The sequence below is a fragment of the Phasianus colchicus genome, chromosome 6, assembly GCF_987193195.1.
Source record: "Phasianus colchicus chromosome 6, bPhaCol1.hap1.1, whole genome shotgun sequence".
NCBI lineage: Eukaryota > Metazoa > Chordata > Aves > Galliformes > Phasianidae > Phasianus > Phasianus colchicus.
The window spans coordinates 52887717-52901361 of record NC_143441.1 but is presented as its reverse complement, the minus strand read 5'-3'; the positions used below and the strand labels follow the sequence as shown (position 1 = coordinate 52901361).

The following is a 13645-nucleotide window of genomic DNA, read 5'->3' as shown; positions in this document are numbered from 1 at the left end:
CACGGCTTCACCAGAGGAAGGTCATGCTTGGCCAGTCTGGTGGCCTTTTATGATGGAGTGACGGCATCGGTGGACAAGGGAAAGGCGACCGATGTCATTTACCTGGACTTGAGCAAGGCCTTTGACATGGTCCCCCACCACAGCCTTATCTCCAAACTGGAGGGATGTGGATTTGATGGGTGGACCACTCGATGGATAAGAAACTGGTTGAAAGGCTGCAGACAGAGGGTGGTCATCAATGGCTCCATGTCCAGGTGGAGGCTGGTAACGAGCGGCGTCCCCTCGACAATGGCATCAAATGCACCTCAGCAAGTTTGCTGACGACACCAAGCTGAGTGGTGTGGTTGACACGGTGGAAGGAAGGGATGCCATTCAGAGGGACCTCGAGAGGCTAGAAAGGTGGGCCTGCATGAACCTGATGAGGTTCAACACGGCAAAGTGCAGAGTTTTGCACTTGGGCCGGAGGAATCCCAGGCATCCCTACAGACTGGAAGGAGCGGTCCTTGAGAGCAGCCCTGTGGAGAAGGACCTGGGGCTCTTGATAGATGAAAAGCTTAACATGAGCCAGCAGTGTGCTCTTGCAGCTCAGAAGGCAAACGGTATCCTGGGCTCCATCAGCAGAGGAGTGGCCAGCAGGGACAGGGAGGTGATTGTCCACCTCTGTTCTGCCCTTGCGAGGCCCCATCTGCAGCACTGCATCCAGGTCTGGAGCCCCCAGTACAAGAAAGACAGGGAGCTGTTGGAGAGGGTCCAGAGGAGCCACAAAGATGATCAGGGCTGCAGCACCTCCACTACAAAGACAGGCTGAGGGAGCTGGGCTTGTTCAGCATGGAGAAGAGAAGGCTGCGGGGTGAATCATTGCAGCCTTCAGCACCTCAAGGGAGCCTACAGACAGGAGGGGAGTCAGCTCTTGGAAAGGGGAGATAACAGCAGGATAAGGGAAATGGTTGGAAGTTGAGGGAGGGCAGATTTCAGTTGGATGTGAGGGGGAAGTTGTTTGCTGTGAGAGTGGTGAGGTGCTGGAACAGCTGCCCAGAGAGGCTGTGGATGCCCCGTCCATCCCTGAGGTGTTCAAGGCCAGGTTGGATGGGGCCCTGGGCAGCCTGGGCTGCTGTGAAATGTGGAGGTTGGTGGCCCTGCATTGGTGGGGGTTGGAGATTCATGATCCCTGAGGACCCTTTCAGTACAAGCCATTCTGTGATTCTGTGAAAGGTGGTGTACAGGTCTGCTGGAAAAACCCCACCTATAAAGATCTGCCTCTCAACAGCCTCCACCTGGCTGCCCGCCTGTCATCTGAATCTCATCTCCCAGGGAAATTGATGCATTTTTGCTGAGGGGCTCTGCATGAAGAGACAGACCTGCTGAGAAAAGAGCTGCCTCATGAAGGTTAACATACTCAGCACTCAAAAAGAAGTCTTGTCCTCTTCCAAACAAGACTTCCCCACTTTGCCTCTCTTGTTCTGCTGCCTCTGCACTTTTTCAGCTTTGTCTCTAACTCTCATTTGCTTCTAGAGCCACACTATTGGTTGTTTCCCCTTGCTTTCTTTTTGTGTTTTTTTTTTTTTTCCAAAGAAATCTGAAGTTATGGTCAATATCAACCTACATTGAGTGCTAACAAGAATTAAACTGATTATGCAAACTAAAACAACAAGGCACTGCTTATGGCATCCCACAACATACATCAGAAAACCGCAGTACTGCCTGAGGAAAAGCAGGTAACACACCCACAGATAATAAAGCAACTCTGAAGTACCCATGGCAGGGGGGCTGAAACTAGGTGATCATTCTGGTCCTTTTCAACCCAGGCTATTCTATGATTCTATACCCATTTTGATGCATTGTCCAAAACAGAGATGCTCAGAAAGGATGAAGTCATGAAAACTGCCTGGGAAATTTTAAGATAGAATGTTATTGGAAAATGTTACTCTATCTGAACTCAAATTCTGGAATGGATGTTAAACTTCAGCTGGAAAGGCCTTCCTGCTCTGCAATGGGAGGGCTGGGGCTGCATGGCAGAAGGAGCTGAGCCCTCAGGACAGCTGCTGCACTTACATGGTGGGATATGAGCCCTGCATCCAAGGAAGGCTCCAACTCTGGCAAAACGTTTGCCTGGAATTCCTCTCCTTCTTTTAACAACAACTAACCTTGGATTTCACTTAATTGTATGAGAAGTCTCCCTCAATTTCAAACAAATTCTCCTTTTCTGATTGCAATTAAACATTTTAGGCTTTCTTGGGCGTTATTAGAGCATTAAAACAACAAAATCTAGCCCTGCTGAGGTCTGAAATACAGCCCTTTGCTTTCTGTTCCTACGGTGGGGGGTTACACAGCCCAACATACGTGAGAGCAGACTATGTACCTTCCTGCTGAGAACAGCCACTTACAGCAAGGAAAGAATTCACCCTTCCATGTTCCAAAGAAGGGACAGGATTTACATCTATGTACTACTAAAGCATATGAAAATGGAGGTACAGGGAGGGAGAAAACCTTCTGTCCGTAAGATTATCCTCCAACGATTACGTGGAATTAAAACAGTGATATCATTTTCTCTATTAAAGGCTCACTTCCAGGTGTAGCAGTGTTCCTGGCTCACTTTCCCTCCTGTGCACCACAGCTGCCATCCCCAGCACAGCAGGATTACCTTTTTTCTGGGCCCGTTGGTATGGATGTACACCAGTTTGTCCCTTGCATGGGAAATGCCCAAGGCCCGTCCAATCACGCTGTTGAGCAAGTTCTTGGGCTGTGGGAATTCCTTTAACAGGTCTCTGGAATCTGGAGGGAAAAAACCAACAGGAGATGTAAATGACTTCCAATCCTCGTGCAGCCCTGTTGAGGCATGCTGTAACACCAGAGCACACATTTCTCTGAGCTTACAGACAGCCCAACAGGCACAGCTATTAAGTGGTCCACATACAACATCTCCAGGCATTGGGAAAATGGTGCACAGCAGGATGATGCCTCCTGAGTGCCAAGTACCAGACAGCACTGCACATCCACAACACCCAACAATACTTTATCGCTGATACTTCTCCTGAAATGCAGAGGATTTTTGTTCCCCCCCTTCCAAAATAACAGCAGTGCTCCCTGCAGCACCCACACAGCCCAACTCCGTGATTGAGAGACGCTAAGAAGACCCCGAACTGCTATGGGATCACTTCCCCTTCCCCAAAAATACAGTGACAACAGGAAAACCAACAGCCTGAATACACCTGATTGATCCTGAATGCAAATATCCCAGCACAGAACTCAAAGCCCAGCTAAAGGCAAGGAACCGGTGTTGTTTCCTCACTAAGAAGGCAGAAGAGGCTCTGTGTGTCACCCTTTGATACCCAAACCCAACTGAGCAGTAACTGGAGCAGACTCTGGTATTTGCATCCACCCCCTCAAGCACACGCGGCACGTCGGGGTTAGAGCCAGCTCTCAACCAACACGTTACACATCAGATCCAGTCATCACAAATGGAAAAGGTGAAATAACACACTGGGACTTCCTGCTGCATCTCGAGTCCCTTCTGCTCCAAAGCTCTTGCTTAGAGGCTGGAAATTCTGTACGACACAGCTCAGAGACCTGGTTCAGCTCCACGTGTTGATGGTTAAGTTGCAGCCCTGATCTGCCAGAAAGCTCATCCAGAAGAACAGAGTTATTGCTGGGTTCGGAATTAAAGCCATCAGCTGCGCAGACCTGCAGAGCCCCGGTGGCAGTGCCAGGGAACAGGAGAGGGGGACTGGCAGCAGCAGCACAGCGAGAGCAGCCCCCAACTGGAGTGCTACACAACCATCCCTGCTGCTAGAGCAGGTGGAGCACCCAACCCAGGAAGGAGCAACGAGCCACCCGTGGCTCTCAGAGCTACCAGCACGTCCTCCTGAGAACAGTGACTGCAGTCACTATAACAAAGACATAGGGACTGCTTCCAGCAAGCACTGAACAGCTCTGTCACCCTCAGAGCAGCTGCACAGCACGAGAATACTGCAGGGATCTGTGCAGCACGAGCACTCACTGGGAAGCAGAGCAACACAGACAGCATGGGGGTTATAGTGAAGGAGTTACACTGCACCTGAGCTTGGCAGGTTGCAGGATAAGGTAGAAGAAAAACAGTGCTCCTCACATAACCTACCCCAACAATAACAGAACTGATCCAGGGGACAAGAAAAGAACCACTACTGCTGACAGGTTTGAAATTTCTTCCTCCGAAGTGCACAAGAAGCAGCTGAATGGCAGGGAAATCGCTTCCAAATGCCAAGAGAAGCAGGCAGTGCAGGAACTTGGACTCTGTGGCACACACTGGGACACTGTGCTGGCTCTGGTTGCGATACTTCAGCCTGCTAGTCAGGGGGCAGCGTTAAATGGACACAGAACTGCCACCTGCACTGCCATACAGCAGCACACAGCACTCAATGAGCTCCCACTGCTCTCGGATGGGTGGCAGTCAGCCACAGCATCACTGCTGTATGGCAGTGACAGCAAAGCCCTCAGGCTGCTGTTTCTCACACAGGTGAATGCAGCAGCAGAGCTCTGTGGACAAGCGGAGTTCCTAAAGCAAACCACCTCCTAAGTGCCATCTGGGACAGCGTGAGCCAACATGCTAACAGCCATTCCCTGCAGCTGCACAGCAAACACAGAGCAGCACACTGCAAGCGTTCCTTACAGCCACCACTGCACTCACAGCATCACCTGCTGAGCAAAGCAGAGCAGGGACTAAAATCATAGCACTCCTCACCTCGATCCTAATTTCCATCCCTGGGACACACGGAGGGAGGAGCAGCAGCACGATTCCCAAGTGCGCTATTAAATTCACTTAATAAATGGGAAATAAATAATAACCGCCAGCAGCAGCCTGTATTATTTGGCCTCTGGTTGCTTCCCCTTTCAAGAAGGATACCCTGAGGAATTGTGTGATATGGAACAGATGGAGGCAAGAGGTACATTGTTTGTAAATGCCCAAAAAACCAGCACATTTACTTAAGGACTGAACCAATCTCTCGGATTCTGGGGTGACTTCTCAGCAAGGACCAAATATTTAAGTCATCCTTACGCAAAGAACAGGATCTTTAAATAACAAAGCCCAGTTCTGGCTTGCAGATCAGACCCTGAATTGCCAACTGAGACACAATGTCTTCTCCCAGCTGACAATGCCATATTCAGCAGCACCATCTGACACACCAACAGCACTCAGAGGTTTGATGGATTGCCCTCAGCCCATCCTTAGCCTGAAATCAGAAGCTGAAAGGATCTTTCTTTGCATGAAGCCATGCCTCGCTCATAGCTTTTAAAGAAACAATTCCCAAACTGCAGCAGTGGATTTGCAGAACGTTTCCTCCCCTGACAGATTGGATTTCTTGGCACCTTCATCCACAGAGCTCACGAATCCTGACTGCTGAGAACGGATATTTGGGTAGGAGCTGCATTAAAAGGAGTGCAGCTTAATACTCCCAGAACAAAACAGAGCTGATTTGCATGCCCAGCTCCAAGCCAGAACCATACATGATGTCTTTAACCTCAGCTCCAAGATCATGAATGCTAGAAGTCTACCTTGGATAACACACAAATCAAAAGAAGCCAATCAACTAATTTCTGTTCCTCTAAGTCAGAGTACTGAAGCTTAACCTGACTGTGGAAGTCAGTGGTAACTCCAAGTAACGCTGAAAGAAGAAAAAAAAGCAATCAACTCCTGTGTGTAATGTAAGCCTTCTGTTACCCTTAACAGACCTGACACAAAGACACCACCAGGTACATCAGGAGCACAAATAAAATGCCCTATATCTCATCCAGGCAAGACAGAGGAGCATTACATCCATTTCAGCAGCCTTTACCTTCCCTCAAATTCTCTTCCCTGAAGAAACAACAAACAAAACATCCTTGGAGAAGCAACCAAGGAGCAGCAAGGACAAACTGTTCGACACAGCACCCGTCAGGATGGCAGCCCTGCGTTAAGATAGTCATCTCAGTGAAGAATGCCCCCAGTACATCAGCAATCTACACGGAGAAGAAAGCTGTGTGGCCCTGTGACAGCACTTCACAAGGAAGTGGACCAAGTGTCAGTGCCAATACAACTCTGCCATTTTTAAAGCTGGCCTCAGATTGCAGTTGATTTTTCCATATTGGCTATGGCATCCGTGGCTAGTAACAACAGCGATCAAGTGTGGACAGCCAGCAAGGTATCAACTTGTGGAAGGCACGGCACTTGCACTTCTAAGGGTTTTAAAATGAATTTTATCACCCCTGTAGCTGTGCAGGTAGGGCAGATCCACAGCAAGACCCTGGGGATGCTTCTATTCACTTATCTGACACAAAGCAACGCGGAGCTGCTGGAATTGGTGCACAGGAGGCCACGCAGATGCTCAGGGGATGGAGCATCTCTGTTATGGGACCTGGCTGAGGGCTGGGGGTGTTTGACCTGGGGAGCCCTCCCTGCAGCCTTCTGCTACTTACAAACAGGAGGGAGGGTGACTTCCACCTTGGTCTGATAGTGACAGGACACAGAGGAATGGTTTTAAACCAAAACCATCCACAACACCTTCCAGATAAAGCTCTGCATGTGGAACTACGAACGCAAAGGACTCAAAATCACAGAATCACACGGAATCACAGAGCCACAAGGTAGGATGGAGCTCTGGATGGAGCCCCCATCCAACCCCCCGCTAATGCAGGCTCCCCAGTGAGCAGCACAGGACAGCAGCACAGGACAGCAGCACAGGACAGCAGCACAGGACAGCAGCACAGGACAGCAGCACAGGAGTCCCCGCTTGAAAGGGACCCACAAGAACGACGGGGCACAGCTCCAGGCTGCACACAGCGCTGCCCAAACGCCAGAAAGAAAACTAGAAAATCACAAATAGATGCCGGGAGGGGAGGAGGGAAGGAAGTCCCGCATACGGAGGGAGGAAGAAAAGGAAAAAAAAAAAAAAAAAAAAAAAAGCCAAGAAGCGGGAAAGCTTTCAGTCCGACCGAGCGGCCGCGCACGGGGCAGCCCGCACAGCCTCGGCCCGACGCCGCCCGGCCCCTCCGCGCGACCTTGAGCCGCTCGGCCCGGCCCAACAAAGGGCCGCACGGCCGCCGCTCCGCCCGCCGCTACCTGCGCCGCCGCCCCCCGCCTGCTCGCCCGCTCCGCGCATCCCTGGGCTCCGTCCCGCGACGGCCGCGGCCTGGGCCGGCCGGGAGCGCGCACGGGAGGGCCGCGGGGGCGCGCGCGCCGCCTCCAACCGCCCTCCCCCTCCTCGGCCCCGGGCCGCCGCTCAGCTCCTCCCTTCCGCTGCGTTCGGGGCCGGCCGCGGCCCCCCCCGGCCGCCTCCGCTCCTCACCCTTCACCATGGCGCCGCTCTGCTCCTCGGCGCCCGGAGGAGGCGGCTGCTCCTCCTCGTCCTCCTGCCGGGCCTCCTCCGGGCCGTCGGGCTCCGCTAAGCGGGCGCACAGCCCCCGCGCCCCGCGGTAGCAGCGGCCGAGGCGCAGCGGGCCGGCCGAGCCGCAGGCGGCCGCCGCTTGTAGCAGCAGTCCCAGCGCCGCCATCTTGAGGCCGCCCGGTGCCGGCTGCGGGCCGCTGGACAGAGGGGGGATAGAGCGCCGCCTTCCTGCTACGGCGCCCCCGTGCGGAGAGCGGGCGGGGAGGACTCGGCGCGGAGGACCGAGAAACGGAGAGAAAGAAAGGAGAAAAGAGAAAAAAAAAAAAACGGGGGGGGGGGAGGGAAAAAAAGGCCGCGGCGTCGTGCGGCTCCGCTGCCGCCTCCTACAGCCACGCGGTGCCGATGGTTCGCCCCGAGCACCGAAACCTGGACCCAAATAAAGCCGTTTTCATCCACAAATCTCCGGCAAAACCTCCCTGCTGCGCGTGCATCCAACGAACCGCACCGCCTCCGCTGCCCTCAGCCAGCACGAGCAGCAGGGGAGCACGGCATCGGGGGTGCTGTGCGATTCATCTGGGGCTTTTTGTGGAAACAGCCCCAAAACGGAGGCGGCCACACAACCCACGGAGGTTCTCCTGCACCACCAGCTGACCGATGGTTGACCACAAGCCAGCAGTGTGCCCTGCTAGCCAAGAAGGCCCCCAGCACCCTGCGATGCACCGCACAGAGCACAGCCAGCAGGGCATGGAGCTGCTCCTCCCCTCTGCTCTGCCCGGGGGGGCACAGCAGGAGCGCTGCGCACAGTGCGGGGCTGCCCGGCTCCAGGCAGATGGAACTGCTGGAGAGAGCCCAGCTGTGGGGTGGGGGGGCCTGGAGCACCTCCTGATGGGGCAGGCTGAGAGCCCTGGGCTGTGAGCCTGGTGGAGAGAAGGCTGAGGGGATCTGAGCAGTGCTGAGGGGATCTGAGCAGTGCTGACGGAGATCTGAAGGGAAGGGCTGTGCTCTGTTTGGTGCTGCCCACTGCCAGGACATGGGGCAGCAGGCACAGACTGGAACACAGAAAGTTCCAACTGAACCTGAGGAACAACTTCTTGCCTTTGAGGGTGACAGAGTCCTGGCACAGAGCGCAGGGAGGCGGTGGACTCTCCTAATCTGGGGATGTTCAGAACCCACCTGGATGCTTTCCTGTGCAATTTACTTCAGGAGGACCTGGACTGGGGGATCTCCAGAGGTCACAGAATCATGGAATCATAGAATGGCCTGGGTTGCAAAGGAGCACAGTGCTCATCCAGTTCCAACCCCCTGCTGTGTGCAGGTCACCAACCAGCAGCCCAGGCTGCCCAGAGCCACATCCAGCCTGGCCTTGGATGCCTGCAGGGATGGGGCATCCACAGCCTCCTTGGGCAACCTGTTCCAGTGCCTCACCACCCTCTGGCTCAAAAACTTCCTCCTCATATCCAACCCAAACCTCCCCTGTCTCAGTTTAAAACCATTCCCCCTTGTCCTATCACCATCCACCCTCACAAACAGCCGTTCCCCTCCTGTTTATCTGCTCCCTTCAAGTACTGGAAGGCCATAGTAAGGTCTCCCCACAGCCTTCTCTTCTCCAAGCTAAACAAGCCCAGTTCCCTCAACCTTTCCTCATAGGAGAGGTGCTCCAGCCCTCTGAGCATCCTTTCCAACCCCTACAGCTCTGTGCCACCAACACAACTCAGTTACAGCTCCAGACAGCAGTGCCATCCCCTTCCCTGCTCCTTCACTGCTCTCAGGCTCCACATAAATGCCCCAATGTCTTGGACAGAAAGCTCTCAGCACAGCAGTGCTGCCTGAAATCCAAACACTACAGGGAAATTCTAGTTTTTAAAACATCCAAATTCTTTCTATCTCAAATGATACACAGGTTGTGTTATCCCTGGCTGCAGCACACACCTGTAACTACCATTACTGCCTGGGTCTGTACAGCACAGGTGAATACATTGTGTGTGAGCCAAACTATTACATGAAAGGCTGTTTAAACACCAAGAGGAGGGATTTCTTTTTTAAATCAGAGTGAGAAATCCCCAACAAGCCCCAAAAGGATAACATGCTTACAGCTGTACAGAGCCTGTATTCCACGAGAAGAGCTTCAAGGAGCGGAAAGCCATCACACAAAATCCTGCATAGGAAAATCTTTGGAAGGGTACACATGTATGGACATCTGAAATAGATCTTACCACACCAAATTTGCCTTTTCTGATATCCATACAGTGATTTGTCTGTGTATAATTGTTCTTACTAAGCCAACCAGCCAACCTAAAAGCAAAAGAACAGATCTCGAAGCAGCTCCAAAAAAAAACCAAGAACCCTATGGGAAGGAACCCATGGCTGGAGATGAAACCGCAATGATTAAAACAAAACAAGCAGAGGAAAATGAGAAGTAAGGCATGTGTTGGGGGAAATCATGGAAACACACAGCTGGAGGGAAGGAGAAACAGGGGAGAGGCTGCTGGAAGGCAGCATGCTGGCACATGGGGTCAGACATCAGTAGGGCTGGAGGTATGCCACTGCAAGTAATGCAACAATTATCTCATGAGCACAAAAGAAAAAATAGCTAAGACTGAATTTATTCAAAAATTCCAGAAGTCAGACAGCATTAATTCCATCCAAAGATCTTTATATTAAACAGCACATACATGGCCACTTAAAGCCATGCTCCAGGCTTTGCCTGGCTAGGCTGGCTGTGATGAGCTGCACTAACTCCTCCTTGGCAGGCAAAGCTCTGCAGGGCTGCAGTGCTGAGCAAGAGCTCATTGCCATACCTGCTCTAAAGCCTTCCTCTCCCAGAGCACAGGCACTGCAGCAGAGGCCCAGCCCCAGTCTGGCCATGACAAACCAGCAGCCCTCACAGGGAAGGCTCCTCACATCTCAGGGATGGAAGGCAGTGATCAGCACCAGATCGACCACGCTGGAGTACTTCTATCCATTCTGTGCTCTTTATTTTAAGGCCAAGTCACAGAAATAAAAAAAGAACAAAAGACACAAAAAAACCTGCTGGGGACTGGAGGGATTCCTTAGGAAAAATTGAGATCTACATGACGAGGTTGGCAAAGCAATGACAGCAGAGAAAGAACATGAAAATATTTCAAGCATACAAACACTGAGGAGAAAGCACCTACTGAGCTGTACAATAGGACACAGCTATGTGTGGGATGAAATACAGGAGGCAAAAATAGCCCTTCCTTAGAGCTAACACTTCCCTGTTCAGCTTTACTCCTCCAAGCCTATGCTGCCATTATTGGGTGACACAATGGGGCCTTCCTGAATTCCGGGTTCCCCACTGCTCCCTGGCATTGGGTGCACTCACACATGCAGCACTTACTGGGGTGCTGCAGCAACCAACAGACAATTCAGCTACAGTGCAACAGCTGCTCACAAACTCCATGCAAAGCAAGATGAAAGTCTGGGGCACTGCTCACAGAATGGAAAATATGTGGCCAACAGAACATTTGGCTCTGTATGTTACGTCCATCACTGCTAGCTCAGGTACGTCCACATCTTCCAGGCTGGATGTGGCTCTGGGCAGCCTGGTCTACTGGTTGGCAGCCCTGCACACAGCAGGAAGTTGGAACTGGATGAGCATTGTGCTCCTTTGCAACCCAGGCCATTCTATGATTCTGTGATATCTGCTTCCTTTTGGTCCCAGGCGCATTGAGAAGGAAGTCCGGCCATGGGACAAACCTCCTACTTCCTCCCAGTAAAGAAGGCCAGCACTGTTCCTTGGGAATGAATTTGCTTGAGGAAACTGCCAAAGCATTAAAATCTCTGCACAAATTCAAAACAAATAGCTGAAGATTAAGATTAGATTAAGATTAGATTCCCTTACCTTTAAGGGAATTCAATGAGAACATCTCCATCACAGCAGAAAGCGTTGATTCCTAGAAGAGCAAGAGCAACAAAAAGAAACACAAAGTAAGAATTCACGTTCCCTTTGAGATGTTTAAAGCCTTTAGCGCTCATGAAACAGGATGTCTTCAGTGCAAAACAGAGCTGATAGCCCTCAGCAAGCTCCACCTTAGTGCTCCTGACCTGCCTGTTCCACTTGAACCGTGCCCATTCCCCCTCTGCCCCAGTGCAGGCAGTTGCTGTGCACCCACTCTGCACTTTGGGGTCTGCTCTCCATCGTGTTTGCACCAACCTCAGTCAGAATGCCACAGGGAGGGAGAGCACCACCATTATTCCTCCCTTACAGCAAAGCCAGCCAAGAATGAGACACATCCTTTTGTTAATTGCTGAAATTATATTGCACTTTCTATTTTGCTTTCTTATTCAAATTACTTAAGTAAGGAACAACGAAGCCAGCCAACTTAGTTTAAGAGTTCTCCATCTGAATGCTGGGGATGCCTTCAGCACTGGGCATCCCAACCACCAGCAGCGAGGGCTTTCCAAGCAGGGCTGCCACCCCAGCCATTCCTGCACACACACACCACCATCACCCCACAGCTGTTACTCTTTCCAACGATTTGCTTTTGCTTTCAATGAAGCTAATGACAAAATTACTGTTTACTTCAGCGACTGCCTCAAATGATGCTGCGTTCAGAGCCGGCTCTGTGGACAGGACAGCTGCAGCTCCCTGCAGGCACACGACAGCACGGTGCCTTCACCTCTACACACTGCCTGCTTTCAAGGACTGAATGCAACCTGCCTGTTAGGTTGTTTAAATGAGGCCAAGAACTGAATGGAATCCAGGGTTATCCCAACACAGCAGCATGAGTCTTGAAGCTGTTGGAGAAACAGCACAAGTGTGATGTGGAGAGCTGCAAAACGTTCTCGGATCACAGTGACAGAGGTACCTGCAATGCCTTCCTCCCACAGCTCTGAGCATGACACAGCTGGGGAGCTGTGTGGACTGCACCCCAAGGACACTGGGAGTTGGTCAACAGAGCAAGGCTCACACACAGAGCACTGAGCAGTAGGAAAAAGAACAAAGAATGTCCCACCAACAGGTGGGCAGAATGGCATCTCCATCAATAAGTGCAAATAAAGTGGAAGAAAGTGGTCTTTTCAAGAACAAGAGGAAAAAAACAACCTTGTGCCAATGAGCTTTCAAGGTGAGCAGCTGGGAGCCCCACTGACAAGCAGTAGATCTTAAATTGAGATGGGGCGGCCAAAGGGCAACCAGCAACGGCCTCAGGTCTAAAGGAGCTGGGGGCAGCCTGGGTGGGAGCAGGGACGGGTGGGGAGGAGAACAGAGGTGTGGAGAATGGATATAATCCAGGCAAGGTTCCAGAAACAGAACCCAGGTCCAGCTGATAAGGTATGGTTTCATTTCATATGGAGGAGTTTGGGCACTTGAAGCCTGTGCATCCACATGGACACAGTTAGAGCAGAAAGAAGAATCAGTAATTATAGAGATGTACCCCAGCAGCAACTGTGCTGGATTACCTGGGACCAGATCTGAACACAGGGGATCTCAAATATGGAATCATCTGTTTTAGCACAGCCAGCTGGAAATCTCAGCTTTTTGATGTTGCCAAAGACCAAAGAGACTCAATACCAAAGGGAGTCCTGTTATGGCAGCTGCTTCACCATGCATTGACCTGAAAGGGGATGCATGAACATCACTGAAAGAGGAAGACTTCGGAAGGCTCAAATATATTCTGTTGGGCCCAAATGATGGGTGGGAGATGGGGGTGTCCAAGGACAGGGGATTTACAGAGGTGGGGAATCAAAGAACCACAGAATGGTTGAGCAGCAGGACAAGGGGAAATGGTTGGAAGTTGAGGAAGGGCAGATTTCAGTTGGATGTGAGGGGGAAGTTGTTTGCTGTGAGAGTGGTGAGGTGCTGGAACAGCTGCCCAGAGAGGCTGTGGATGCCCCGTCCATCCCTGAGGTGTTCAAGGCCAGGTTGGATGGGGCCCTGGGCAGCCTGGGCTGCTGTGAAATGTGGAGGCTGGTGGCCCTGCATTGGTGGGGGGTTGGAGCTTCATGATCCTTGAGGTCCTTTCCAACCCAACCATTCTGTGATGCTGTTGAGGTTGGAAGGGACCGCTTGGATCACCCAGTCCAACCCCCAGCTTTGAGCAGGGTCACTCAGAACACGCTGCCCAGCATCACATCCAGGCAGGTATCACCAGAGAGGGATTCCACAACCCCTCTGGGCAACCTGATGGTGTGGGACTCCTGTGGACAAGGTGATGGTATATTTGGGATTGAGAAACAACCACGCATGATGACTCTATCGGAAGGCAAAGCGCCTTTATGCCTCATACTTGGCAAAGTACTGGAATCCCAGAGGGCAAAAGAGATGCTAAAAAATTATTAGTAATAGA

General features: G+C 51.8%; 1 protein-coding gene across 3 annotated transcripts in view; it reads right to left on the bottom strand.

The window, feature by feature from the left end:
• The window catches only part of DHX30 (DExH-box helicase 30), a 35658-nt gene that overhangs the window by 19948 nt on the left and 2065 nt on the right, over window positions 1–13645 (bottom strand). The window contains exons 2-3 of one of the 3 annotated variants that reach the window (XM_031608284.2): window positions 11200–11251; window positions 2642–2772 (exon numbers count right to left, since the gene is read on the bottom strand). In XM_031608284.2, the coding sequence (XP_031464144.1) occupies window positions 2642–2772; window positions 11200–11230 (162 nt within the window). In that variant the 5' untranslated portion in view covers window positions 11231–11251. Of the gene's footprint in view, window positions 1–2641; window positions 2773–7072; window positions 7189–7298; window positions 7623–11199; window positions 11252–13645 lie in introns of those variants that run through there. The other 2 variants (XM_031608282.2, XM_031608283.2) reach the window with 2 other exon arrangements.